Source organism: Plecotus auritus (assembly GCF_963455305.1).
Source record: "Plecotus auritus genome assembly, chromosome: 5".
In the NCBI taxonomy this organism is placed as follows: domain Eukaryota; kingdom Metazoa; phylum Chordata; class Mammalia; order Chiroptera; family Vespertilionidae; genus Plecotus; species Plecotus auritus.
In genome coordinates, this window is record NC_137776.1 from 155,621,206 (window position 1) to 155,647,951 (window position 26,746).

At 47.3% G+C, this 26,746-nt stretch overlaps 1 protein-coding gene across 9 annotated transcripts; it reads left to right on the plus strand.

Moving 5' to 3' along the window:
- Positions 1-1,229: 1,229 nt before the first annotated feature.
- On the plus strand, positions 1,230-26,235 carry PHF24 (PHD finger protein 24). 9 transcript variants are annotated; one of them, XM_080667506.1, is made up of 9 exons: positions 1,230-1,380; positions 16,689-16,740; positions 16,852-17,070; positions 17,731-17,916; positions 19,582-19,660; positions 19,964-20,169; positions 20,517-20,677; positions 20,962-21,057; positions 21,433-26,235. In XM_080667506.1, exons 2-9 carry the CDS (start codon positions 16,693-16,695, stop codon positions 21,527-21,529), a joined length of 1,092 nt encoding a protein of 363 aa, XP_080523632.1. In that variant the 5' UTR covers positions 1,230-1,380; positions 16,689-16,692; the 3' UTR covers positions 21,530-26,235. The 9 variants fall into 9 exon arrangements, 8 of the variants coding, with proteins under 8 accessions (XP_080523632.1, XP_080523629.1, XP_080523634.1 ...); XR_013960565.1 differs by lacking the exon at positions 1,230-1,380 and adding an exon at positions 1,804-2,005 and having other exon boundaries at positions 16,689-17,070; positions 21,433-25,844; positions 25,887-26,235; XM_080667505.1 differs by lacking the exon at positions 1,230-1,380 and adding an exon at positions 1,804-2,005.
- The last annotated feature ends 511 nt before the right edge of the window (positions 26,236-26,746 follow it).

Genomic DNA, 26,746 nt, shown 5'->3' on the forward strand with positions numbered 1-26,746 from the left:
GTACAGTAAAATGGTTGGGAACTTGTAGTCTGAAGTCAGAACACCTGTATTTCAATCTCACCTCCACCACATAGTAGCTATGTAACCTCAGGTGAGTTGTTTAACCTACCTGTGTCTCATTTTCATCACCAGCAAAATGTAGAAACTAACAGTACATACCCTCCAAGATATGGTGTGAAAATTAATAGCTAATATATTTAAAGGGTCTAGACTAGTACCTGGCACTTTGTTTAAAAATGATAGCAAACACTGGTCAGTGTGGCTCAGTTGTAGAAGTGTCCCGTGTACTTAAGGGTCATGGCTTTGATTCCTGGTCCGGGCACATACCCAGGTTGCAGGTTCAATCCCAATCCGGGTGAATGCGGGAGGCAACCAATTGACGTTTCTCTCTCACATGGATGTTTTTTTCTCTCTCCCTCTCCCTCTCCCTTCCTCTTTTTCTAAAAATGAATAAAAAACATCCTATGTAATAAAAGGCAATATGCAAATTATCCCCTTGACAGGTGAGTTTGACCATGGGTGGGGCCAGCCAGCCAACTGCCCAAAGGCCCCCCCTCCCGCACCAATTCATGCACGGGGCCTCTAGTATTTAATAAAGAAAGAGCCCTAGCTGGTTTGGCTCAGTGGATGGAGCGTCAGCCTGAGAACTGAAGGGTCCTGGGTTCGATTTCAGTCAAGGGCACATACCAAGACTGGATCCCCAGTAGGGGGAGTGCAGGAGGCAACCAATTAATGATTCTCTCTCATCATTGATGTTTCTCTCTCTCTCTCCCTCTCCCTTCCTCTCTGAAATCGATAAAAATATATTTTGAAAAAAAAGTGATAGCAATATGTAGTACCATATTTACCTTATATCCCTCATTGGTTAGTTCCATGTTGTTAAGGACAAAGCGGGCTCTTTTTTTATCCTCTAGAACAGTGTGTAACAAATACTAGATGTTCAAAAAAATGATGATGTGAATTGTATTTGAGATATAGAAGCTGAATGCACAAGAAAATGAAAGTATGCATAAAATGTAAATGCAATTAATTTAAATAAAAGTGTTCTTGTCATATTATTTACATATCTTCAGTTATTTTTTTCGGACTAGTTGCTAGGAGCTCTATGACCTGACCTTTTTCTCGCCCTCTTCAGACATGTAGTTTGGTGTAGGGCATGTTACATGCATTACAGAACTGCTGGCCTCCTGACGAGCTGGCTGTTCAGATAGTCTGAGGGAAGAGGTTGCTGCAGCAAAAAGTGGGTTACATTACAGACAGAACTGCTCTGCTGTTGGAAACGAAAGACCCCTAATTTAAGAAAACGCCCCAGGAAGAGTTGGGCCAGCCAAGCATTTTGTGACCGCTCATTTGGACCTTGGGTAGGGGCGTACTGCGAAGGTGAGTGCCCAGGCCAGGGTCGCAGGCCAGGATGCCTGAGCGAGCAACTTGGGAGGGGAGGTAGCGCCCAGACAGAGGGTGCGGGGTGAGTCCCTCTCACTTCCCCAGCCAGGTGCGGGCCCCACGAGCGCGGGCGGGTGCTGACAGCAGCCTCGGCCCCTGGCCGTGACCCTCCCGGGGCGCCTCCTCCCGGAGGCCACTGACCTTGCCGCGGGCGGCGGCGGCGGCGCTGGCGCAGTCCCCGCGCCGCAGAGCCGGGCGCTGGTCGGGGGCACCCTTCCACGGTCCCCCAGCGCCTCACTCCGGTGCCAGGTTGCAGCTGAGCCGCGAGGGCCAAGCCCAGAGGCACAGGGGGCGGGGCGGGCGCACCCCCGGCCCAGCGGTGGTCTCGCGCGGGCGCACGCGCCGCAGTCCCGCAGTCGCGTGGGGCGGAGGGCGGGGAGGGTGGGTGTGCTCCTAGCGCGCACCGCCGCCGCCTCAGCCTGCGCTCCGCCCGCGCCGCCTGCTCCCGGCTGGGCCCCAGCACCCAGCACCCAGCACGCCGGCTTCCCAGCGGCCATGGGTGACGCGGGGCCAGCGGTGTAGTCCGCCACCCCGGACCGCGTCCCGCACCCTGACAGTCCGGGTAAGCGGGGTCGGGGGCGGCGGGGACCCTCGGGGACTCTGAGGTCTTGTGTGGAAGCCGCCCCGAAGGGGTCCCTGTGTAGATGGATAAACCTGCCTGCTGCCTCCACCCTTTGGGAGAGTCCCACGGCGTGTGTGGGAGCTGTCCCCTGTGTGAATGGAGACTCCCAGGGCTCGCTCTGCGCTTGCTGCCATGGGGAGGCCCGTGGCATCGTCCCCAGAGAGCGTCTGTGTAACTACGGGAGGGCATGGGCAGTCTCTGGAGTTGCCTCCGGAAGATCATTTGGGAACAGGGGAGACCCTAAGGGAGCCTAAAAAACCTGCGTGGTGGCGATGGACCCCACAGAGGACCAGTACTTCAAGGAGGACCTTAGACTGTGCCCTGGAACTGTCTGGAAGGAACCTCTGCCTGGGAGGAGAGGGTCCTGCTATGGGATCCAGGCCAGGAGTAATTCCCATATACCCAGAGGACTTTGGCCTTGACCTCCCTTCGGACTGAATGTGCCCTAACCTGTGTCCCTCCAGCGTGGCCCAGAGGTGGGGACCTTGTGGGGCTGCTGCCTTTGTCCATTGCCCCTCATTAGGATTTTTGTTCTTGGTGGTAGCCCAATTGGCTGCAAGCTGGATTTCAGTGGAGGCAGGAACTTCTGTAAGAGCGCAAGGCTCAAGGAAGGGAAGGACCAGTGAGGCCTCTGAAGCAAAGAAAGGAGATTTGAATCCCTGGCTTTAAGCATGAGGAAGAAGTAAACTCAGGTGCAACAGCTGAATCTAGCAGGTCCTGTCAGGAAAGTCCTTTGAAGGAGGGAAGAAAGGATATGTAGGATTCTTGAGCACCTGGGTGCCAATTCTACACCAGGGATGTTTAGCATCTTATATAATCCTTACAGCAGCCTTGAAATTATCTCCTTTTAAACATTAGGCACTTTAGACTCAGAAAGGTTTAGCAATTTGCCCAAATCTTGGAATCATGAAATCTGTGTGGTGTTTTTTGTTTTGGGGTGTGTGTGTGTGTTTTAGTTTATTTGGGAAAAAGTATCAAGGAGAGGCAGAAACAAGAATGCATGTTTTTAAACAAGTTGCATTAAAGCACCAAGCATGGGGCTTTGCAATTGTATATGCTCAGTAAGTGTGATGATTAAATAAGAGGATGAGGAGATTTTCATTGAGGATGAGATTGCTGCGGGACTGATTTCCACTGAATCTCCGGATTCCAGGGTGTGGCTTCCTTCACTGGCAACCTCACTGTGAAGATGCCTCTGGCTGGCTCTGGACTTGATTGGGTTTGGAAGAGGCCTCTGGGTGTGGTCTTTGACAGGACTTGCTCCTCGGAACTAGGGGAACCCTTCAGAGGACGGAGTGTCCTGAGACAACCCTCCCGGCTACAGAATCCTTGAGGGAGAGAAAGGGGAGACAGGATCATTTTTAGGAAGCATGACCCACTGTCCGGGGGCCATCTAACTACATGCACCAGCAGACATTGGCCCACAGGTACCACTCAGGACACTTGTGCCCCAGAGTGCCTCAGCATGAGGAGGAGGAGGGTGGGAAAGGTGCAGAACCGAGGAAAGTTTAACGTTGTCTTGGGGGACTGCAAAGGGTCTGCATCTGACATAGTAATGCACCTTCATCTTGCCCCCTGAGCTGTGGTCATGCTTTCATTCCACCTGAATCTTAAGGGTGTGAATTTGGGAATCAAGGATAGACTAGTTTCTTGTCCAAAAAAAAAAAAATGGAGTTGTGCGGGAGCTAAGCAATGGAATTCTCCACAGAGCCATTCCGAGAGAGCTTTTCTGTTCCCTTCCTCGCCTCTTCCACTCACCCAAACCTAGTGACATCTTCCTGTAATGGAAGCGGCTTCCTCGGGCTGGGGTTACACATAGTGAGAAGAGAGATCAGGCCTGTGAGAAAACAGGACAACCTGTTTGCCCATTGTTAGCTTTTCTTTTTTAACCTGATGGCCGCCTGAAGCCTGGGTGTGGCACCTCCTGCACAACTCCATGGAGTAAACGGACAAAGGTTTATCTTAGCACCTCCCCATTACAGCGCTGTTTATTACCCCCTTTCAGTTCAAACCCCTCTCATCAGTTTAAGACACCAAAATAAACAGGGATATATATTTTTAAAGGAAATCAGAAGAAGCAAACCTGCAAATATGATCTTTGCTCCAATTCGGAGGTTTGTCGTTAAGAGTTTGATTCCTAAACTGGTCTTTTCATTGAGGGCTCTTGGCATCGCCGCCTCTTATAACCCTGGAAAATTTGCTGGATGGCTCCAGATGCTCCCCAAATACTGGACCTTGGATATCACCTCCTAAGAATACTGTCTAACTGTCCTCTAATCACAACATGAGCTTGCAAATCAAATCATTCCAGATGGGTGTGAAGGATGTAACCAGGAGCCTTAATCTTCTCAAAGCAAAACAAAACAAAAAAAATGATCTTTACAAAGGGAAAGACAAGGGGAGAGAATGGCTCAACCAGTCTCACTCAAGTGTATACCAATGTCCTGGACAGTCTTTGATCTTCCAAATCTTCTCTGACCACATTCTCATGATTTTCTTCCTCCCACATTTGCCATCTTTTTGACAGTGCTTCCTTTCCCTCAAACATGAATAGTAGGACCTTCCCAGTCCATTTCCCCCTACTCCCTGTATTTCCCCCCCACCCAGTATACTGGTTCCTAAGTGAATCATATTTATGCAAATAGTTCCCTTTCTTATAGCTACAGAATCGATGGTCTCCCAGTCCCACATGCTTTTCTCCAGTAGTGATTTATTCATTGCTGATTGGACATCATTATCCACGCGACCCCTCAATCTTAATGACCAGTTCTGTCAGGAATTATTTACCAGCTTTGGACCAAGAAACCAAAACCATCAGTGTCCAGCTAGAGACATGATTATTTTTTCCATTATAACCTCTCCCTCCCTCCTCCTCCCCTTCCAGCAATCCCCTCAGATGAACCACATATATTTACTAAGTGCTACCTACTTACCAGGCACTATGCTAGATAATAATGAGAGTTCCTTGCCCTTGAGGAGTTCTCATAGAATCAGTCTGCATTTCTTTAATCATTTACTATAAAGAGTAAGAAAAGTAAGGGGGAAATTACAGCTTTACAGAGTATCCACAGGAATCAGTGTGGAGTATGCCTTTTCCCAAGCATCACTGAAATGCAACTCTTCTATGCCTCCTCTGGCAGCACATTCTTAGTCCCCCTGCCATTGCCCTACCCACGTTACCTTTGCTCATATGTCTTGAGTAAACTGGCCACACTCTTGACTTCTTACGATAATATGACAGTACCTTGTATTTGAATAGCATGTTACAATTTACAAAGCCCTTTTATGTACATAACCTCTGGTTTGAGAAATGTTTCATCTTACTGGGGTTTTCTCACTAAAATAACAGTGCGTAGGTTGACTGGCTTGCTTGCTTTCCCTTTTCTCTCTTTTTTCTTCTACTTTTTTTTTAGACTTCTAATCATGCTTATGGGTCTCCCAGAAGGAAAAGGAAAAGCCCCAATGATTCACTACAGTCACCTCTTACCAGCTCTTAGGCTATAAAGAGGAGTTTCCTGCTGGGTGGTCAGCCCTGGGACTTATCAGAGCTATCCTGCTTCCTGACCTCAGAAAATCCAATTCTCTGGGGTTTCTTTTCTCCGTGAAAATCGACATTTATATACTCTTTTAAACAAACACTTTTAAGCCTACTATCTCAAACCATTTCTTTAGGCTCTTCCTTCTGTGAACGCAAGTTTCCTTGCCTATTACGATTCAACACCCAGCTGGCTTCATACCATCTGAGCCGTGATGGAGTCCCCATATAGCTCCATGCCTTGGCATGTGCTTTTACCTCTTCCTGGAATGCCTTTTTTCCCCTGATCCACTGGGGTACCTCCCACTCATATTTCAAAATTTAGCTCAAGCAACACCTTTTTTTTTTTTTTAAATCCCATACTTATGCCCCCTACACACACACACACACACACACACACACACATACACACACACACACACTGCACTCTCAGGCTGAGTGAGGTTCCATTTGTCATTCTACCGACAGTTCAGTGCTTGATTTGTGCCTGGCACATAGTAGGCTGCATTCATCAAATATTTGTAGACTCTACAAACAAGCAAGTTGTGATAATTATGGTGTAATAAGTGCATTAAATGGGGCTGAATAGGTGTTTCAGGGCCCCAGTGCAAACAACGAGGAGTGCCTCTCCATCTTACTGAAAAGCTCTGCTGGCTAAGTGCAATCACACTAGCCAATCACTGATGGTGTGCTGTTCCTTAACTGCTGCTCTGCTTCTGTGGGAAGCTAGCACTGTAGCTTTTCATGAAGACTCATCCCTGGCCCCCTGAGGCTAAAGATTATGCCATAATTTTGTCCTCATGTATATTAGAGCCGTGTGGGCTTTCAGAAAATATTAGACAACAACAGGACCTCCCTCACATCTCATTCTCTTGAGCTGAGTGCAAGAAGACAGTTTTGCTCATTCTTCAGCCCTTCTCGTGGAAACCCCTAAAGCGCCTGTGCAGTTGGAATGACTATGCCTTCCTGGGCTGACTGAAGCCGGTGCTGCTGTGCTGGATAAACATCGGCAAATAGAGGAGGACAGGGAGGTTCCAGGTAGACCCCTTTAGGGTCTGTAACACATGGAAACTAAAAGTCTGTAGGCTACTGCCAAGCAACAACATGGCTGAGTAGGAGCAAGAGCACTGTGTGAGGCACTGGATTCCTAAAGCAACACCTAATCACTGGAGAACAGCCAGACCATTTGGGGCTTGAATTTCCCCAACGACCATCAAAAGGTAAGGGGACTCTTTTTTGGTGGTTTTTGTTTAAGGTCTCAAGGGAGATGTTAATGTCCACAGTGAGTTTAAAGTCTGTACTGTGCATTCTGCATTTTTAGGCCCTGGTTCTGCTTGTATTTCAATATCCTTGCCGATGGTCATCTTCTATGTTAGGTATGTGGCTTTCTCTGAGGCTGTCTTTCAGGCACATGCTTCCTGGAGCCAGTTGTCAAACACCTTGAAGTTTTCACCTTATGTGCAGATGCTGCTGGTGCTAAATGTCGCCAGCCAAAACCCAGCCCACACCAAGCCTGAGGGCTTCCGGCACATGCTCTTAGGCAGCTGCCCTCTGTGGGCCAGGCCACAGTGCCGGGGACCATTAAGTTTGGTAATATGAGTCTCTCTTTTCTTAGCATTGTGGTTGTAGACACTGACTGAATTTCAAAATTCTGTAGCTCTCTCCTATTGTCAAAGAAATTACCCATAACTATTGTATGGTTACTGTTCTCATCCCCAGTAGCCCTGACTCACTAGTTAGGGTAGTTCACCTCTGGGGAAACAGAGTAGATGAGATGAGCTGGTGACTGTGCAGTTTCTAGAACTGAGTTTTGAAAATTTTGCCAGATCGGTCTCTCTGGCCAACATTGAGGAAGAAAAAGGCGGCTAATACCATGATCTCAAATAAACTTACATTGCCCAGTCATCTCTGCAACATTACTTCAACAAAGATTTCTAGAACACTCACTCCCTGGAGAGCAGGGGAACCATATAGACTTCTCCCTCTTGGTGTCAGTGAAAAACTAGGATTCCTTTTCCCACCTGCTCAACCCACTCTGGTTGGTTTTCCTGTCCCTCAACTCAGAGATTTTCTTTGTCTTGTTCCTGCCTAGGGAAGCCCTCATAACCATCCAAGCAATCACTTTTAGTTGCTTTTGAGCCTTTTCCAAACAGCTGCCATTCCCATATCAAGAATCAGCTGAAAGTGAATAGAGTAAGTCGCATGCCAAGTGTGGAGACTCCAGCCCAGTAGGAAGGTTGTGCCCCAGGCTCATCACAGCTATAAATCTTTATGGCCTTCCTATTTCTCTACCAGCTCTGGCTGTGGAGCAGCCCCTCCTCCTCCCACCCCCTCCACTTTGCCCTTATAAATAATCCCACTGCCGGTGTAAGCACAGGCTCTGCGGAGAATGGGTGTGTCTTGTGCACACATTCCAAGCTGCACACATATGTCTCACTGCCTGACAAATACATCTAGACAGACTTCTCTTACCCGAAGAAAGATTCTGGTTGTCAACTATTTTCATTTCCTCCAGATCATAGTCAGACAGCCCTATTCTACCTTCTGCCTTCTTATCCTTCTGCCATTCATACCACCTGCTCCTGCCCCCTGAGGGTTTTTCCAAGCTTTCCCGGAATACCACAAATTCTCTGACAGTCATAGCATTCTTAGGTTAGGACAATGTCTCTTTATCCCTTTCAACCTTGTTAGGGAGGCAGAAAACCCCAATTATACCAACCAGCCAAACAAGTAATCATTAGGTATAATTTATGGACTCTTTGTAACTTGATTTCCTTTTAGCTCTCTCCTCTTCCTAGGATTTCTTCCAGCACAGGAGAGGCCAGGGTTTTCTCACCAGGCATTTGTTTTTGGCATCGCTAATCACTACCACTTGTTTCTCTGGAAATTAGGCCTGACGTTGTTAATTTCTCAAACACTGATGGTACACATCGTGAATATTTCAGCACATTTTTGCTTTTAGTCAAGGTGTCTTTTGTATATAGGTTTGAGCCTCTCCATTAAGCATTAAGGATTATAGCCTCAGTTTTGAAGCCTGATTTTGTTGTGTCCTCACAATTTATATCAAATTTAAAGCCATGTCAATTCAAATGACTTGGTATCTTGTTTGGATTTTAATGGTTTCTTTTTAATGGTTCTGCTCTGTATTATCTGCATTATGGGCCCAGAAAATTGAACCGTCTCAGGTAAAATGAAGAGCAGTACACCAAGATTCTGTGGTCAGGACTGGAAAGTCCTTTTTTTATTTTTATTTATTTTTTTAGAATAAGAATCTGTAATCTTGTTTCATTTCTTTTTCCTTTAAGTTTTTTTTAATTTAATAAATCTTTATTGTTCAGATTATTACAATTGTTTCTCTTTTTTTCCCCCATAGCTCCCCACCACCCGGTTCCCACCCCACCCTCTGCCCCTACCTCCCCCTCACTGTCCTCATCCATAGGTGTACGACCTTTGTCCAGTCTCTTTCCGCACCCCCCACACCCCTTTCCCCCTGAGAATTGTCAGTCCACTCCCTTTCTATGCCCCTGATTCTATTCACGTTTATTCTGTTCATCAGATTTTTTATTCACTTGATTTTTAGATTCACTTGTTGATAGATATGTATTTGTTGTTCATAATTTTTATCTTTACCTTTTTCTTCTTCTTCTTCCTCTTCTTAAAGAGTACCTTTCAGCATTTCATATAATACTGGTTTGGCGGTGATGAACTCCTTTAGCTTTTTCTTATCTGTGAAGCTCTTTATCTGCCCTTCAATTCTGAATGATAGCTTTGCTGGGTAGAGTAATCTTGGTTGTAGGTTCTTGCTATTCATCACTTTGAATATTTCTTGCCACTCCCATCTGGCCTGCATAGTTTCTGTTGAGAAATCAGCTGACAATCCTATGGTTGCTCCCTTGTAGGTAATTAACTGTTTTTCTCTTGCTGCTTTTAATATTCTCTCTTTGTCTTTTGCTCTTGGCATTTTAATTATGATGTGTCTTGGTGTGGTCCTCTTTGGATTCCTTTTGTTTGGGGTTCTGTGCGCTTCCTGGACTTGTAAGTCTATTTCTTTCACCAGGTGGGGGAAGTTTTCTGTCATTATTTCTTCAAATAGGTTTTCAGTATCTTGCGTTCTCTCTTCTTCTGGCACCCCCATAATTCTGATGTTGGTATGCTTGAAGTTGTCCCAGAGGCTCCTTACACTATCTTCAAATTTTTGGATTCTTTTTTCTTTTTGCTTTTCTGGTTGAGTGTTTTTTGCTTCTTTGTAATTCAAATCTTTGACTTGATTCTTGCGATCCTCTAGTCTGCTGTTGGATCTCTGTATAATATTCTTTATTTCAGTCAGTGTATGTTTAATTTCTAGTTGGTCCTTTTTCATATCCTCGAGGGTCTCACTAAATTTATCGTTTTTTTCTAGAAAATTCTTGAAAAACCTTATAACCGTGGTTTTGAATTCTATATCCAGTCGTTTGCTTTCCTCCATTTCTTTCATTTGTGATCTCTTTCTTTGTCTCCGCATTTTCGCTGCTTCCCTGAGTTGGTAGAGTAGCTTTGTGTGCTAGGTGTCCTATAGGGCCCAGTGGCTCAGCCTCCCCAGTTACCTGAGGTGGACACTCTTGGTGCAACCCTTTGTGGGCTGTGTGCTCAGCCTTGTTGTAGTTAAGTCTTAATTGTTGTTGGTATCACTGGGAGGAATTGACCTCCAGGCCAATTGGCTGTGAGGATCAGCTGTGTCTACGCCAGGAGAACTTCTGTGCTGGAGACACCCTTATGAGACAAGACTTGCAAAATTGCAAAAGCCTCTGTGCTCAACTTGGATGGGGCAGAGTCTCAGGGCTGAGCAGACAGCCTTGGCTTCCCGTCCTTGGCCCTGCCCTATGAGGCCCCTGGGTCTCAGTGTCCCTCAGTAATCACTGCAAGCACCCTGAGAGAAAGCCGCCCTCGAGTTTTGCCCGCTGCCAGACAGTCCAGTTTCTCCCCCAGTGAATCTGGATTTCCAGATTCTCGCCCGGAACTGGAGTTCAGTGCAGTCAGGAGCTTCCGTCTTCCTCCTGCTAGAGAAAGCCAGTGGCACACTCAGCAGTCAGTCCTCTCTGTGCGCACTCACGCGCGTGCCTCCAGACCTCTGCCTTTCGTGGCTCCCCTGAGTTTCCGTGCGCTCCTCTCCTTTCCTGACAGTCCAGACTCCCCTCGTATGAGTCTGGGTCCCCAGAGTCTCGCCCGGAACTGGGGTTCAATGCAGTCAGGAGCTTCCGTCTCTCTCCCGCTAGAGAAAGCTAGCCAGGCACTCAGCCGCCTATCCTCTCCGCGCACGTGTCTCCGTATCTCAGCCTTTTGCAGCTCCTCTGAGTCTCCGTGTCCCCCTCTCTTTCCTTCTAGTTGTAGAATTTCCACTCAGCCAGCTTTCCTGTGGTTCTGGATGATGTCCATTCTGTCTTTTAGCTGTAGTTTTGAAATTGTTGTACGAGGCAGCAGTTTAGGTGTTCACCTATGCCACCATCTTGGTTTCTCTGGAAAGTCCTTTTTTATTTGTTTTTATGTTTGTTAGTTTTGCTGGTGGATGTCATCTTCAGTCTTCATTGAAATTACTTTAAGGACAAACCCAACATCATTGCAATATCATGATAAACAACTGAGATGGCTTAAATAGTGATTTGTGTCATCTTGACAGAAAATAATGGTTGTAGCAAGATTACATGGTGTTGGGGGATATCTGTGGTTAGTTTGCTGATACTAGTACACTATTAATGAGCCAGTTCACATTCAGAGTAACCCTTCTAATTGGCTAGTCTTTGTTCAGAACTCTTATTACACATTATCTGAAAAAGCCAGTAAGAACCAAAAGCATACCATTGATTTTCCTCCAATAAATCAGTCTTGGAAAAGCGAATTGTATATGGTTATTCCAGGTCTCCAAATAAGTGTTTTTGAACTTTTTTTTCCAACCCATGTCTTCTTGCTGATAAATATGATGACTGCTCCCTAAACTTCTGATACAACTTCTGGCAGGGGCTTCCCAAACTATTTAGGGAGCTAGTACCTTCTATGTATCCCCAACAACCAAGAAAATACTGTAAATATCTGCTGTGTTATAGAGCATGTTTCAAAAGGAGGGGGGTAATGGCTTTTAATATTTGTTTTCCAAACAAATATTATAATTGATGTGCTTTTCCAATTCACCCATTTATCCCCCTCCTCTGGGAGTTTCTTTCTTTTTTTTTAATGTTTTTATTGATTTTAGAGAGAGACAAAGGGGAAAGAGAGAGAGATGAGAGAGAAACATCGATCAGTTGCCTCCCACAACCAGGAACTGAACCTGCAACCTGGCATGGGCCCTGACCAGAAATCGAACCAGCAACCTTTCAGTTCACAGGAGGACGATCAACCAGCTGAGTCACACTAGCCAGGGCACCAGGAGTTTCTTATAGACACCTCCCACCTGCCCAGTTCGCCACTTAAGAATCATTGCTCTAGACTGCATTCCTGTTGAGGTTGTTTCCACCTTTAAATAACTGTAAACAATGCCCTAATAAATATTATTTTAAATATGTCTAAAGGGCAGAAGATCAGCCTTTCCTAGAGTAGGATTTTCTTCAAAGAGTAATATTAGTAGCTGTCCACCTCTGCTAGACCTTCCAACCACATAGATTCTTAGACAAGCTTGAGAATTCTGTTTTTATATCACTTTAGCCAAGGGGAAAGTTACCTTATACCCCACAATGTTGTCCTTGTCTTTTATAGGTAACCATCTTTAAATCAAAAGACAAAAGTGTAGCCCTGGCTGGTGTTTCTCAGTAGTTGGAGCGTCGGCCCGCGGACCACAGGGCTGCGGGTTCAATTCCTGGTCAAGGGCATGTACCTGGGTTGCAGGTTTGATCCCCGGCCCCAGCTGGGGCGCATGTGGGAGGCAACCAATCAGTGTATCTCCCTCACATTCTCTCTCTCCTTCCTCCCTTCCACTCTTTCTAAAACACAATGGAAAAAGTATCCTTGGATGAGGATTAACAACAACAAAAAGTGTAGTTCTCTATAGAAAATGTAAAATGATCCTAAGGCTGTGTTTTTTTTCAAATTGCAGGTCCAGACCCATTAGCAAGTCATGAAATCATTTTAGAGAGACACTATTAGGGTTATTTTAATGAAATAGGATAGAGGAGATAGAAAATCTCAGAGAACGTCACATATAGTAAAAGGAGGATTGTTTCACAAAAGTTTGGGTTCAGTTTCAGATCTATGAACATGTGTTTGTAACTATGTGTGTACAGGGTCATATCATAAACTATGTTTCTTACTATGGGTCACAGTTAAAAAATTTGAAAAACATACCACAGAAGGTTTCTGGGAAAATATTGTGCCCTTGGAAATAGTAACTGATCACGAGGAAGGTCTACAGTGAAGGTTGCGTGTCATTTTGCATTGTCCCTCTTGGTACGGCGTGCCTGTTCCTGCTCTTCTCACTGCCTGTTGGGACTTGCTTTCCCACCTAACTATAGAACACAGCTGTGCTTGTGAGGGAAACATAGGCCCTTCCTCTTCAAGAATCCCCTGGGTCCATAGCCTTCTCAAAAGCTCTAACAGCCCTAACCGGTTTGGCTCAGTGGATAGAGCGTTGGCCTGCAGACTCAAGGGTCCCAGGTTCGATTCTGGTCAAGGGCATGTACCTTGGTTGCAGGCACATACCCAGTAGGGAGTGTGCAGAAGGCAGCTGATCAATGTTTCTCTCTCATTCATGTTTCTAACTCTCTATCCCTCTCCCTTTCTCTCTGTAAAAAATTAATAAAATATATTTTTTTTAAAAAAAAAGCTCTGCCAAAACCGGTTTGGCTCAGTGGATAGAGCGTCGGCCTGGGAACTGAAGGGTCCCGGGTTCGATTCCGGTCAAGGGCATGTACCTTGGTTGCGGGCACATCCCCGGTGGGGAGTGTGCAGGAGGCAGCTGATCTATGTTTCTCTCTCATCGATGTTTCTAACTCTCTATCCCTCTCCTTTCCTCTCTGTAAAGAATCAATGAAATATATTAAAAAAAAAAAAAAAAAAAAAAAAGCTCTAACATATACACATGCGCCTTCCTCTCCACCCCAACCCCCAACCCCACCCTGGCTGGATACCCTCATTAGGTCACATTTTTAAAGAATTGTACACTTGAAACCTATATAATTTCATTAACCAATGTCACCCCAATAAATTCAATAAAAATTATTTTTAAAAATAAGTCAGACAGAGAAAGACTGAATGAAATACTAGTCTCATTTATATGTGGACTCTAAAGACATTGAACTCATAGAAACAGGGACTGGGGGATAGGGGAAATGGGAAGATGCTGGCCAAAGGGTAGAAACATTCAATTACAAGATGAGTAACTTCCAGGATCTAAGGTACGGCATGATGACTTTAGTTAACAATGTTGTATTATATACTTGAAAGTTGCAATAAGAGTTCAACTTTAATGTTCTCACCATAACAACAATATAATAATTATGTGAGGTAAAAGATGTAAGTAACATTATGGTAAAACTTCACAATCCTATATAAAAAAAAGGCTAATGTGCAAATAGACGGAATGGTGGAACAACCAAACAACTGGTCACTATGACGTGCACTGACCACCAGGGGGTGTGCGCAAAACATGGCTGACGTCAGCCATGGCAGGATGGTAGAGCAGGTGAGCGGGGGCACCAGACCAAGGCAAGCCTCGGGTGGTTACTGAAAATCCTTTGTTCCCACGCGCCATGGTCCTGCCTGGCACTTGCATCTGCTGCCGGCGCTAGCCCTGCTTGCACCCGCTGCTGGCGCCCGGCGCCAGCCCCAATCACTCGGCACCATCAGCGGGTGTGAGCTGCATCTGCCGGCCCCAATTGCCCCTCAGGGCTTCTCCACCTCCCCCTGCTCTTCCCACTGTCAGCACCAGCCCCACTCACACCAGCTGGCACTGAAGTCACTGCTCGCACCCGCTGCTGGTGCTGGGTGCCAGTCCTGATCGCTCACCACCAGCCCGATCGCCCCTGAGGGCTTCTCCACCTCCCCCTGTTCCTGAGGGGTGATCAGGACAGCAGCTGCTGCTCACACCCAGTGAGGGCACCGGCCTTCAGTGGGTGCAAGCAGGCCAGCGCCTCAGCGCATGGGAGCAGTGGCAGGAGTGGGGCTGCTGGCAGACAGGGGACTGGGGCCATGGCGGGAGGGGCTGGGTAGGGGCTTGGAGAATGGGCCAAGACCTGCCTCTGTGCCCACGGCAGCCTTGTGGCCCACAGTTCCTTTCAAGGTACACGAATTCATGCACTGGGCCCCTAGTGTGTGTGTGTGTGTGTGTGTGTGTGTGTGTGTGTGTGTGTGAATCAAATCATCACATTGTACACCTTAAACTTATACAATGTGATATGTCACTTATATATTCAATAAAATTGGGAAGTAAATATAAAACTGCCCTCTCTCTCTTTACCCTTGACCAATCAGTTATTTTATTCCTAAGTTTCTCCAATTCTATTTACATGGTATCAAATACACTTAGTCATCATCATTTCTGCTGCCATCATTTCAGTTTAAATCCTCTACATCTTGCCTGGACTATTATAATAGCCTTCTAATTGGCCCTAACCTTTTCTCCTACCCTCTGTCACCTTTTCCCACAAACAGAGGTTAACTTCCGACCCATCCTTCAGGATCCACGCTGACTCCCAGTAGTGTGGTCTCACCTTCATTTAAGCACTTCAGAACTTTGTCTTATTCTTCTTTGAGTTTTGATATTAAGTGGCTTGAGTGGTAAGACTCTTCTCCTGTCTTCTATTTCCTATGATGAATGGTTAGTGCCTTGCACAAAGTACTGTTCAAAAAGCCTTGATTATAATGGATAGAGAGCAAGGCTAAAATGGACTCTGCTCCACTTTAAGTAGAACAAGCATTCCCCCGCTGAATCCCACTAAGGCCCCTCAGGCTGGGAAATAGCAAACAGCTTTGCAATGCACTCTCACTTTCCAATGCCATGCTCTGCAGAGGAAGAGCAGGGATGACGTTACTTTTTAACCTGTACAGGAAATGACCTTTCTTGAAAGGTTCAGAAAAATCAAAGCAGAAAAATGTGGGAGTGACATTAATGAAGCCTTACAAATGTGAGAAGCACCTTAGAGCTTGTAATGGGCCAGTTGTCTGTTGTTGGGTCAGCTGAGAGATAAACAGACCCCTAAAGAGTCACAGCTGTTAATTAGGGGGCAAAGGAGAGTTTGTGACTTTGACCACATGGTAGTGTTTCCTGACTACCTATTCAGGAATCCTCTGGAAATAGGAGTTCATTCACTCTGACTCAAAAAGTAGGCATTTGATGTGGCTTATCCCTGGATGGGCTGTGCACAGCTCTTATTGGAGGAACTTCCCTTAAATCAGAAGGCTGAAATATGTTGCTGTAGTCTTACATTAAGTCTTGGGTCATCTTGTGGAGCAGAAGAGGGACTTGGGCTCTGAGGTCTCCAACTATCTCAAAGTAGCAGAGACCTGGGATCCCTGAACCTAATTGGCTTTGGGACAGGAAGGATGATAGAAATACCATCGTGCTTTGCAGTCTACTAAGCACAGGTAAGCCCATGAACTAATGTTATCTTCATGGCAGCCCTATGAAGTACGGTGAGCAGACAGCCTTCATTTCATATAGGGGAAAAAACCAAGTCACAAGACCAGTCAGAAGTAGAACCGTCTTCTGACTCCTTAACAATTGCTCTCTCCACTCCACCACTACTGAGTTTAAAATAAAAAGAAACTGCAGTGGCCTGTGTTACACAGTGGTTAGAACATCAGTCCACATACTAAGGGTCAGAGGTTCAATTCCTGGTCAAGGGTGCGTCCCTGGGTTGCAGGTCTAATCCCCACCCAGTCAGGGCCTGTGCAGGAGGCAACAAATTGATATGTCTCTCTCACATCAATGTTTCTCTCCTTCCCTCCCTTCCACTCTCTCTCTCTCTCTCTCTCTCTCTCTCTCTCTCTCTCTCGAGAGAGAGAGAGAGAGAGAGAGAGAGAGAGACTATTTAATAACATTTGCCACTTAGGTAAATGGTTGAAACTGATTGGCTCAACATGGTCAGCCATTAGCTGAGTCCGGGCCCCTCTGCTTTTTGCTCACAGAGCCATGGGGGTGTTGATGTCCAAGCGGCAGACAGTGGAGCAGGTGCAGAAGGTGAGCCTGGCCGTGTCTGCTTTCAAGGATGGGCTGCGGGACAGGCCTTCCATCCAACGCACAGGTGAGCTTCCAGGGTCCCACCATGACACTGTAGAGGGCTCTGTCCAGGAGGTGCAGGAGGAGAAAGAAGCAGAGGCAAGCACCTCAGTGCTCCAAGAAGAGAGCAGCATCAACCGTGCAGCCTGGGAGAGGCTCCGAGATGGGCGTGGAGTGGAACCTGAGGAGTTTGACAGGAACAATCGTTTTACCCCTCCTGCCTTCATCCGCCCTACCCGGAAGCTGGATGATGACAAGCCTCCAGATATCTGCTTGGAACCCAGAGAGCCTGTGAGTGTCCAGTTAGGGAAGATTCACCAAGTTTTAGACCTTCTGAGGATCAGGAAGCAGGACAGGGAGGCCTGGGTATGGTTAAAGTGAGACTCAAAACCAGAAAGATGGAGTTGACTCTAGAACGATCTTTGAGTTTCTTCCACAAGAATAAAATTGTTAGTTACATTCTGGATTAGTCTTAGTGAAAGACTTGAGGCAGTAGGTGACAAGGAATGATACCATGGCAGGTCTTCTGCCAGCCTTCCCACCTACCGCATAGTACTGCCCCGTGTAGGGAGCATTTGGAAATTAGTGGGGTGGGGAGAATTTGGGGAGGTCACAATAACTGTGGGAGTTGCTACTGGTATTTGGTGCCAAGAAAATCAGGATACTAAGTGTCCTGCAATGCCTGGGACACTCTCTCACAACAGATTATTCTTTCCAAAAATGGTAGTAGCATTCCTGTTCAGAAACATGGTCACACAGGCCTGAGCAGCTGGAAGAGCCTGCTGGTCTTGTCTTCCAGAGACAAGATGAGAAATACTGCCTTCACACTACTTCCAGTTGGAGTTGTTCCTCTAGGCTGCGCAGGGAGACAGCCCTATATGAGTAGCTCTGGGCTTGGTGGCCGGAGGATCTTGCTGCACATCCCTGTTCATTCCTGCCATCTTTCCCCAGGTCGTCAATGATGAGATGTGTGATGTCTGTGAGGTCTGGACGGCCGAGAGCCTCTTCCCATGCAGGGTCTGCACCAGGGTTTTTCATGACGGCTGCCTGCGTCGCATGGGCTACATCCAAGGAGACAGTGCAGCAGAGGTGACCGAGATGGCACACACGGAAACAGGCTGGAGCTGCCACTACTGTGTGAGCCTGGGCTGCAGGGGCCGTGGGCTGCTGCACCTCAGAGGACATGGCACTTTTTCTGGAGGCCCAGTCTTAGAACACTGGTTTCTAGGCAGTGACCTAGGAGTTTTCCAATCCTGTCCCCTAGTAGAGCTAGGACAGGATCTCTCTACTTCAGTACTGTTGACATTTGGGCCACAATAATTCTTTGTTGTGGGGGCTGTGTGCATTGTAGGGTTTTTAGCAATATCCCTGGCCTCCTCCAGTCACCATCTAAACACTAATGATTCTCAAATCTGTGTGTCCAAACCCAAATTTTCTCTGTCTCTTGGACTTATATTCATCTCTATGCTTTACATGTACTTCATATTCAGCATGCCCCCAGATGAACTTATCTTTCTCCCCAAACCTGTTCTCCTTCCATTTCTTATCTCTGTGAATACCACTTCCCCCTACCCGCCAGTTACCAATCCCAACTTATTTCTCTCTTTCATTCCTCACATCTAGTAAATCAACAGGTCCTATTGATTCAGCTTTCTAATACCTCTCAACTCTCCATTCTCATGCTTTAGTTTAGCCGCTCATCTTTCCTTATCTATACTATCGCAACAGCCACCTAACTGCTCTCCGTGCCTCCAGACTTTGCCCCTCTAATCCACTTTCCACACTGCAGTAAAAAACCTCACCGTGGCACTCCACACTTCAAAACCCTTCAGTGACTCCCCTTTGCTCTCAGAATTAAGGCCCAATTTGAGGAGTTCAATAAGGGACATTTGAGGCACTTCATAGCCAGGCTTCTGCCTACCTCCCCTCCCTTTTATCATTCCTTCCTGCTCTCCCCACACACATACTCTACACTCCAGCCACAGTACACATCTCAGTGTTACACACCACTGTGCCCAGCATATACAACGTGCTCAATAAGTGTTTATTGAAAGAATGGTTTGAGTTCTTTATGAAATCCACAAATGAATATTCATGAAATGTCTGCTTCCTATTCTTTGCTGGTATTTTAGGGGAGGAGGAAAATAACCTACTAGAAAGAATCTTTGCTATTTTAAAGACTGTAATACTGTAAATGAACGTTAACAAAATAACACATCAGTGCTCTTTTGAAATTAAAACTTCTATGGCACCACAAAGAAAACCTCATTTGATTTTAGGAACTTTGTCATAATGGCATCTCTTTCAAAACCACTTTGGAGTGATACAACCCATTAGGAGCAGAGTTACAGTTAAAATTATTTTAAGCTAAAATGCTCTTGAGCACAATCTAACACAGAAGCCAGTTCCCTAAAATGGATAAAGATGGAGCTTCTCTAGTGGATGAGGCTAGGGATTCACAACTCCACCCACTTTCTAGTCCACTTTCTCCCTAGCAACAGCTTCCTAAGGCACTTCCGAAGTATCTCCGAAAATAATTTTTAAAAACTGTTTTAGTAAAAGGGCCTCAGATCTGGAGTCAGGATACCTGGGTTCTGGGGAAGACCCTGCCCCCCAGTTGAGCAACTCTAAGCAAGCTTTTCCCCTTTCTCCTTGATTGTGAATGAGAGACTAGTTTACATGACCTCAGAACTGCCTTTCAGTTGAAATACTATTTCCATTTCTCTGGATCTTTGGCCTTTCTTTCTTACTGGCCTATGTGGACACTGACTCAGCTCTTTCTTTTTCTTTTTTTCTTCTCAGAACAATCTCAACTTGCTGCTAACTGAAGAGGAAATGTATAGCCTCACAGAGACCTTTCAGCAGTGTAAAGTCATCCCTGGTAAGGCCGGATGGTGCTGCTGGATGGAGCGGGGCTAGGCTGATTTCTCCATCATACTTTCCAGGATGAAAGAAATATCGTGGAATTTGGGGGTTAAGGGGTAAATAGGTCCCTGTTCCCAAGCTGTTGGCCAGCAGGAGCACGCACACCTGACCACAGCCTGAGTCATTCTAGTGATGGGAGATAAAGACTCAACAGGAGCTGTGGATATAGGGGCTCTAGAGGGTACCCTAGAGGTGAATGGAGGTGCCACATAGGATGAGGAAGGAGTGGGCATGGCTAGCATGTGGTGCCTCCCCATAGATTGCTCTCTGACGCGGGAGGACTTCCTGCGCTACCGCCACCAAGCAGCAAAGCGGGGGGACAGTGACAGGGCTTTAAGCGAGGAGCAAGAGGAGCAGGCAGCCCGCCAGTTTGCAGCCCTGGACCCTGATCATCGAGGACACATAGAGTGGCCTGACTTCTTGTCCCATGAGTCCCTCCTACTTCTGCAGCAATTGCGTCCCCAGGTAAGGGCCAGCTGAGGTGAATGTCTATGGGATACTGGGTGGCAGACACCTGGGAAGCATGCTGGGCAGGTTGGGGGAACACTGGGTACTCTCTGAGTAGGGACCAGTACCAGAAAAGGGCTCAGGTTCCCTCCAGTGGCAGGTGACCCAGTGCCTAGGCTGAGGAAACTGCCCAAGGAAGACTGACCTGCACGGGAGCCCACTGCGAATGTTGGTGTTACCAGAAAGGCTCTGGGCTGCCGCAAAGGGAGATTGCAGAGGTGGTAATGGAGGTAAAATTCTCTGTGGCTTGACAGTTTACAAAATATTTTTACCTCCAAGATCTTAACTTGTCTCTTCTTCCTCAGAACTCTCTGTTAAGGCTTCTGACAGTCAAGGAGCGGGAGCGAGCCCGGGCCACCTTCCTGGCGTGGGGCAGTGGGAGCACCATCAGTGAGGCAGAGTGCCACCATGCACAGCACTCGTGGTTCCACAAACACCTCCCACAGGCTCCTTCCTCCAGTGTCAGGTCCGCTCCCTACCAATCCCTGCCCTCACTACATACCTCCCACCTTTCCCACCTAAATGGCCATGACTAGGAAATGTAGCTCCCTGTTTCTCCTGCCAACAGCCAGGAGAGGATCCTCCTGTGCATTAGACAGAGGACAGTGACCCCTATTGGCCAAGGCATCGGGCAGTCTGTACTCCAAACTGTTGCCCCATATCAGAAAGCCTAGACATGCACATAGATTCACCAGAGTTTGGGAGGGGCCAGGCTTTTCACTCCTAACTACAAGCCCTTATGCCCAACAGCATCAGCCATGTGGGTCCCATAGCAGACAGCAGCCCAGCCAGCAGCAGCAGCAAGAGTCAGGACAAGGCACTGATGCCCACAGAGCATGAATCCAGGTGAGTGGGATCTCCTCAACTGGCTGTGAGCTCCCCCAACCACCCAATACACACAAATAAGAGAGAGTATTACCCATTGTCACCCCCAAACAGCAAGTGCCCACCCTAGAAACCAGGTTCCAAGAGTGCACATTTGACCACAGATCCTTAGGGCCTGCCAGCTGGTCTGTCATCTGGTCTGTCTTGGAAGCACAGATCCTTAGGGCCTGCCAGCTGGTCTGTCTTGGAAGCACAGCTGGCCATAACTATGTCAGGCACAATCCAGGGCTCCTGGAGTTTTGTCCAACTCAAGCTGCACTGACACCGGGATCAGGTCCCATGAGGCTCCGGGCTCTGCAACCAGCCTCACAAACCTGTCCTTTGATTCTATTCTAGATCTGTGGACTGGCCTACCTTCCTGCGGGAGAATGTCATCTACATCTTGGCTGCCCGCCCAAACAGCGCAGCCATTCACCTGAAACCCCCAGGATAGCATGGAGCAGAGAAGCTGAATTCTGGGACAGTGGCATTCTCTCCTTTTCCTTTCTCCCTTTCCCCCACCAACCACTGGTACTGAGATTTAGGAGGATGGAGCACTGCCAACATCTCAGTTTGTCACCAAGCTTTATGGCACTGAAATCACCATTCCCCTCACAACAGAGGCAGGAAATGCACTACTACAGGGAGAAGCCCAAGGTGCTGTGGCAGCACCCAGTCCTGTACACACACACACCCACCTCCACATGATAGACTGGACCCACCACTGCACATGTATATGCCTGTACACTCACCCCTTGCAGCCCATGCCTTCAGAGACCTGGTTCTTTTGGTTTAAAAGGACCAAAGTTCCTTTGTGAATCCACTGGTATAGATGAGGGGTCTTGACTCACCCCATTCTATTCCAGTTCCAATTCCATTAGATAAGACACTGGCCAAGCGATTCTTAATAAGGGGCATATCAGACTCACATGCTGTCCTGGAGATGCTGACAGGTTCCCTTTTCCCCTATTGAAAATCCCTCCTGGGCTGAGCTACTGTTCTAGTAGGTGTGTGCTATGTCCCTCAGGGGTGTTGGGGTGGGAAATGGTTAAAAACCACCACTGCACTTCAGCACATTATTTACTTAAATTCCAATTTCTGGTAAGAGAGATGGTAACTAGTCTGTGGAGTCCTAATTAGCAAAGGGGGAGGCAGTCCCTCCCAGGGACCCAGAAGTCTAGGAACTTCTCAGCCAGGTCATTCAAGTCCTTTAAAAGTCTTTAGAAGAACTGTCAAAAATCAAGGTGAGCCATCCTGGCCCTTGTTTTTCAGATGCAAGCTCATGGCCCAGAGCCCAAGGGGCCTGAATGGAATAAGTATGATGGCAGGAGTCATAGCTCTCTGTGTTAGATGCTTCACTCAAGTCAGCTACCACGGAGACCTGAAGCCTGAACTCCAGTGAGGACAAGTTCTGGATGGAACAAAAGAGGCGAAGGCTCATGCTTTTCCGTCCTTCCAGCTCAACTCAACTGTAGACCTAGAAAAGTGTGCCATTGTATGGAGAACAGAGCCAGCCTCTTCCACAGACCAAGAAAGAACAGCTTCACAGAAATTCTGAGGAGGGACTTCTTTCAACCACCCTGGCAAAGAAGATAAGAGGCTGGATCTAAGAAGAGGATTTGCATCTCAGCTCTCTTAAGCAGATAAAATTCCAGCAAAGCCTCACTGAGGATTCCGTTTTCTCTTCTCCCCATCACTGAGATATGGCCAGAGTTGCTACTTCTCCCCATTGTTTGCTACATGTTCTTCTCCACCAGGGTAAGGCCTGGGCCTAGAATCAGAGACCTTTGGGGACAAGCAGAGGCTGCCACAAGGCCACCAAGCCTGGCCTCCAAGCCCCAGCAATTCTTCCTAAGTTCTCAAGTCAGTGCATGCTGTGGGTCAGCCCTGGTCCTTGGGATCAGGTTTCTGTTTCCAGCCTAATGACAGGTTTGGCCAGATCTGACTACCAAGAGTTATTTGAGAGGGGGTTGGCTCTCTATGCAGAAGCTAACATATCTCTATTGCTCAAGTAATTTGTACTAAATTTAGTGTTTACAAAAGCAGCAGCATACAGCTCAGTGTTGAGATGCTTAGAGGAAAGAGGGGAGCTACAACCAGGAGTATGGTATCTGGTCTCCTGCAGAAACTGCCTGACCTGGAGCAGGGTGAGAAGCTTCTGGGGTTGGATTATTTAGGAATAAAGTGAGACAGATAGAAGTCGAGACTGGGTTCATGTATATGACTCTGGAAAATTCAAACCCACAGCTTTTTTTTTTATATTGATTTTTGTTGTTGTTAATCCTCACCCAATGATATTTTTTCCATTGATTTTTAGAGTAGAAGAGAGGGGGGGAGAGAGAGAGAGAGAAACATTGATGTAAGAGAGACCCATCGATTGGTTGACTCCCAAACGTGCTCTGACTGGGCCCAGAGATTGAACCTGCAGTCCAGGTACATGCCCTTGACTGGGAATTGAACCCACAACCCTTCAGTGCACAGGCCAATGCTCTAACCACTGAACGAACACCCTGGCCAGGTCCAAAACCCACAGGTTTTTGTAAATATTTCTTACCCGTACTCTCAGGACTGATCAGTAGGAGGGCTCATTATTCAGTCCAGCCAAAAGGAAGAAAAGAAAGAGAAAGCACATGACTCGGGCTAAAGGACTGCATCTGAAGCAGCCAGGCCTAAGAAGATTAAAGCACATTAAGCACAGGGCCTCCTGCTTACTCTTCTGGCAAATCACTTTCTACATCAATGGCCTTGGGCTGCTTGATCTTGTGGACAGGGCATTTTGAGTAAAGACAAGCTCTGGACTTTGAGAACTGAACAGCTTGTTTTCTCCTGCCTCATCATCAGTCACAGGGACTAGAAGTCTACCCTCTTGTTCCCTGACCTTTACAGATCAAGGTGATGCCTATCTCTCTGAGGTGCAGCTTCTAGCTTTCTGTGGGTGAGTGGTGAAAGACCATGGGCCCGGTCAGGCTAGCTGGATCCCTAGGCCTGGCAAAGCAGGCCCCAGAGTTCTTCCACAACAGGATCGGGCCCATTTGGGGTCACCTCTCCCTATTCCAGGACAGCAAGCTTCCTTGGTAGGGGTATGCTGCAGAGGGCCCAGGGAACATTGCCCCTAGCAAAAGATAGAGTCCCCAGTCCACAGGAGTCCCAGGAACCAGAAAAGCATAGAAAAGCAACCAGCTTCTTCTCTGTAGACATCTAATGTTTTACCAAAGGCAAGGTTCCATAGTCCTCCCAGTGCAGCGTTGCAGAAGCCCCACCCCAGCCCCTGTTCAGGATCTCCCTTTGTAGTATCCTAATCCATGGAGCCCTTTTATAAACCTAGTGAACTCAATTCTCTTTCCTTTTCAAACCCTTTCATCACTGTGACTGTCTGATATTCTGCCAAGCACAAAAATTACTGTCTGACTCTAATAAGGATAAGAGAAAATGTTTCAGTCTTTTCTTGGCAGCCCAAAACTGAGATCAGTGCTTTTCCCAAGAACTCCCCACCCCACCCCCCAACCTAGAGAAGCTGGAGTTACATATATGCTCCTCTGAAAACCACCTGCCCTAAGACTGTTTTTCACCCAACAGTCCCCTTCCCCATGCTCAAATTTAAGGACAGGGACCTCTAGATGACACAATGAAGCTGCAGCAACAGAGGGTCAGCTGAGACCGTAGCTATGGCCACATAATGTCTCTAGGCCTGCTCCGTGGCTTCCTGTGCTAAGACCAGCCTTCCCCAACAGATCTAGGCTCTACACTTTTGAGCAATGACCGCTTTGGATCCCAGGGATGGAGCAGTTCCCTCACTCCTAGGTACTGACCCACTCTCAAGTGCTCTTCTTCCTTTGAGGACAGCCACAGCCAAAGCCATGAGCACATTGCCTCTTCCTGCCCTCAACCCAAGTGACTGGGGCTGCAGGGCTGACACTGGCCTTTCTGGCCCTGGTGCTCCCTGTGGGATGTCACCCTGGCCTTGCTTGAGTGGCCAACTCTGGGGGTCCCCCCATTCCTATCACCAATATGGGAAGCACAGAATCAAACTGCCTGGGAAGAGGACACCTCACGGGGGGGAAGCCCAGGATTGTGCCTGGGCCTCTTAGGCCAAAGCACAACCTCAACCATTGCAGGTCTCACAGCTTTAGTAAGAGTGATGCCAGGAAGCCCTAAAGCCAAAGGGAAGCTCAGCAGAAGCTGTCTGGCAGGGCCCCAGACCAGCCCTGACCACCCCAGAGCCAAGAGTAACCTCCAGATAGGACTGGAAGCAGGCTCTAGTGGCCCGCAAGCATGTCCTCTTCCAACCAGCAGAGTAAAGGCACTATAAGGCAGAACAACCTTGATGCCACAATTTCAGGACATCCTGGCAGCACCTGTAACCATATCCCGTTCACCCCTCTATTACAGTGGAATAAAATTGCTACTCTCTCCATGCCATTTAGTTTGCATTTGCCCAGGATCTCTCTCTGGGCTCTTGCCTGCAGCCTAGACAATAGAGATCTCCCTTAGTGGACGATACTAATGCACATGCCTGGACTGGGCACTTTCCCTGCTGTTGCTTTCCTGCTGCCACTGCTTTTGGCAACCTTGAAAGGAAAAAAACTAACAAAAACAGCTTATAGAATTTCCACCAGACCCAACTAGCACTAAAGAAAACCTTGTTCCCTCTGGGCCACATGCCCAGATGACCCAGATCATGGAGATGGTGAAAGGTCTGGTCTGGGCCACAAAGAAGCCCAATCACAGTGTGTACAGAATGGGTTGGTGTGCCCACAGATATGAACAAGGTATAAGTACCATGGGTTGGTGTGCCCACAGATATGAACAAGGTATAAGTACCAAGGCCTTTCCATCGCTGGTGAAACACGGGCCTTCAATCTTAGCCTCCTTAAAGAGATGGCCGATGCTCTGTCTCCCAGCCAAATTCAGGCTTGTGAGGTGGGTTCTGAGAGCTCTCAAGTAACAATGGGGGATCCTATGTCCTGTGGTCCTTCATGCCCTTCCTATGTGCTTCTCTGAGGAAGGTAATTGACAGTAGCTGAGGGGAACATCCCCAAGCCCTGTCTCCACATCATCCCAGCTGCATGCTCCTCCCCACGCTCAGCTTTCACTCTGGAAGGAGCTGATGCTCCAGGGGGTGAACACAGTGGAAATCATAATAAAGAGATTGTGATGCTATTTCAGCTTCCTGTTTCCTATTTTGGGGCATCTGGTGAGTTTCTGTGTGATTTCCTATCATTGGCCAATTCCTGAGTCTGAGTCTAAGACAGGAGCAGCTATAGCCTCTAAGAACACAATACACCATGGCTCTCTTTCTAAAGCTTTCTTGGTACTGACCTTCCCAAGAACTAAGTGATGTGTGGAAGTGGGAGGAGGCAAGGGTTCCATCACCAACATAGAGGGACTATGGAGGCACTGAAGAGGCCAGAGTTTTTGGAGAAACTGAGGAAGAGGTAAATCTTCTAAGCCTGTCTGCTTTGTACTGTCCCACCCTTCCCATCAAAGGCCCATTATAAACACTTTTCTCTTCCCAGTTCCTGCTGAGCTACAAGTAGGGAAGCTAGTTGGCTGTGTTTTCTCCTGGTCTTCTGGGCCCTCCTTGGTCTGAGAGTTTCTTACCCATTTTTGCTAGTTGTTTTAATGTGACATAATAGGGTTGGTTAACTGCAGTTTGGAGAAACTTCCAGAG

Coding starts and splice junctions, on each gene's coding strand:
- PHF24 (XM_080667503.1), top strand. CDS start 16,693: ATGGGGGTGTTGATGTCCAAGCGGCAGACAGTGGAGCAGGTGCAGAAG. Junction 17,071..17,730: donor GCTTGGAACCCAGAGAGCCT/GTGAGTGTCCAG, acceptor ATCTTTCCCCAG/GTCGTCAATGATGAGATGTG. Junction 20,170..20,516: donor TGCAGCAATTGCGTCCCCAG/GTAAGGGCCAGC, acceptor CTTCTTCCTCAG/AACTCTCTGTTAAGGCTTCT.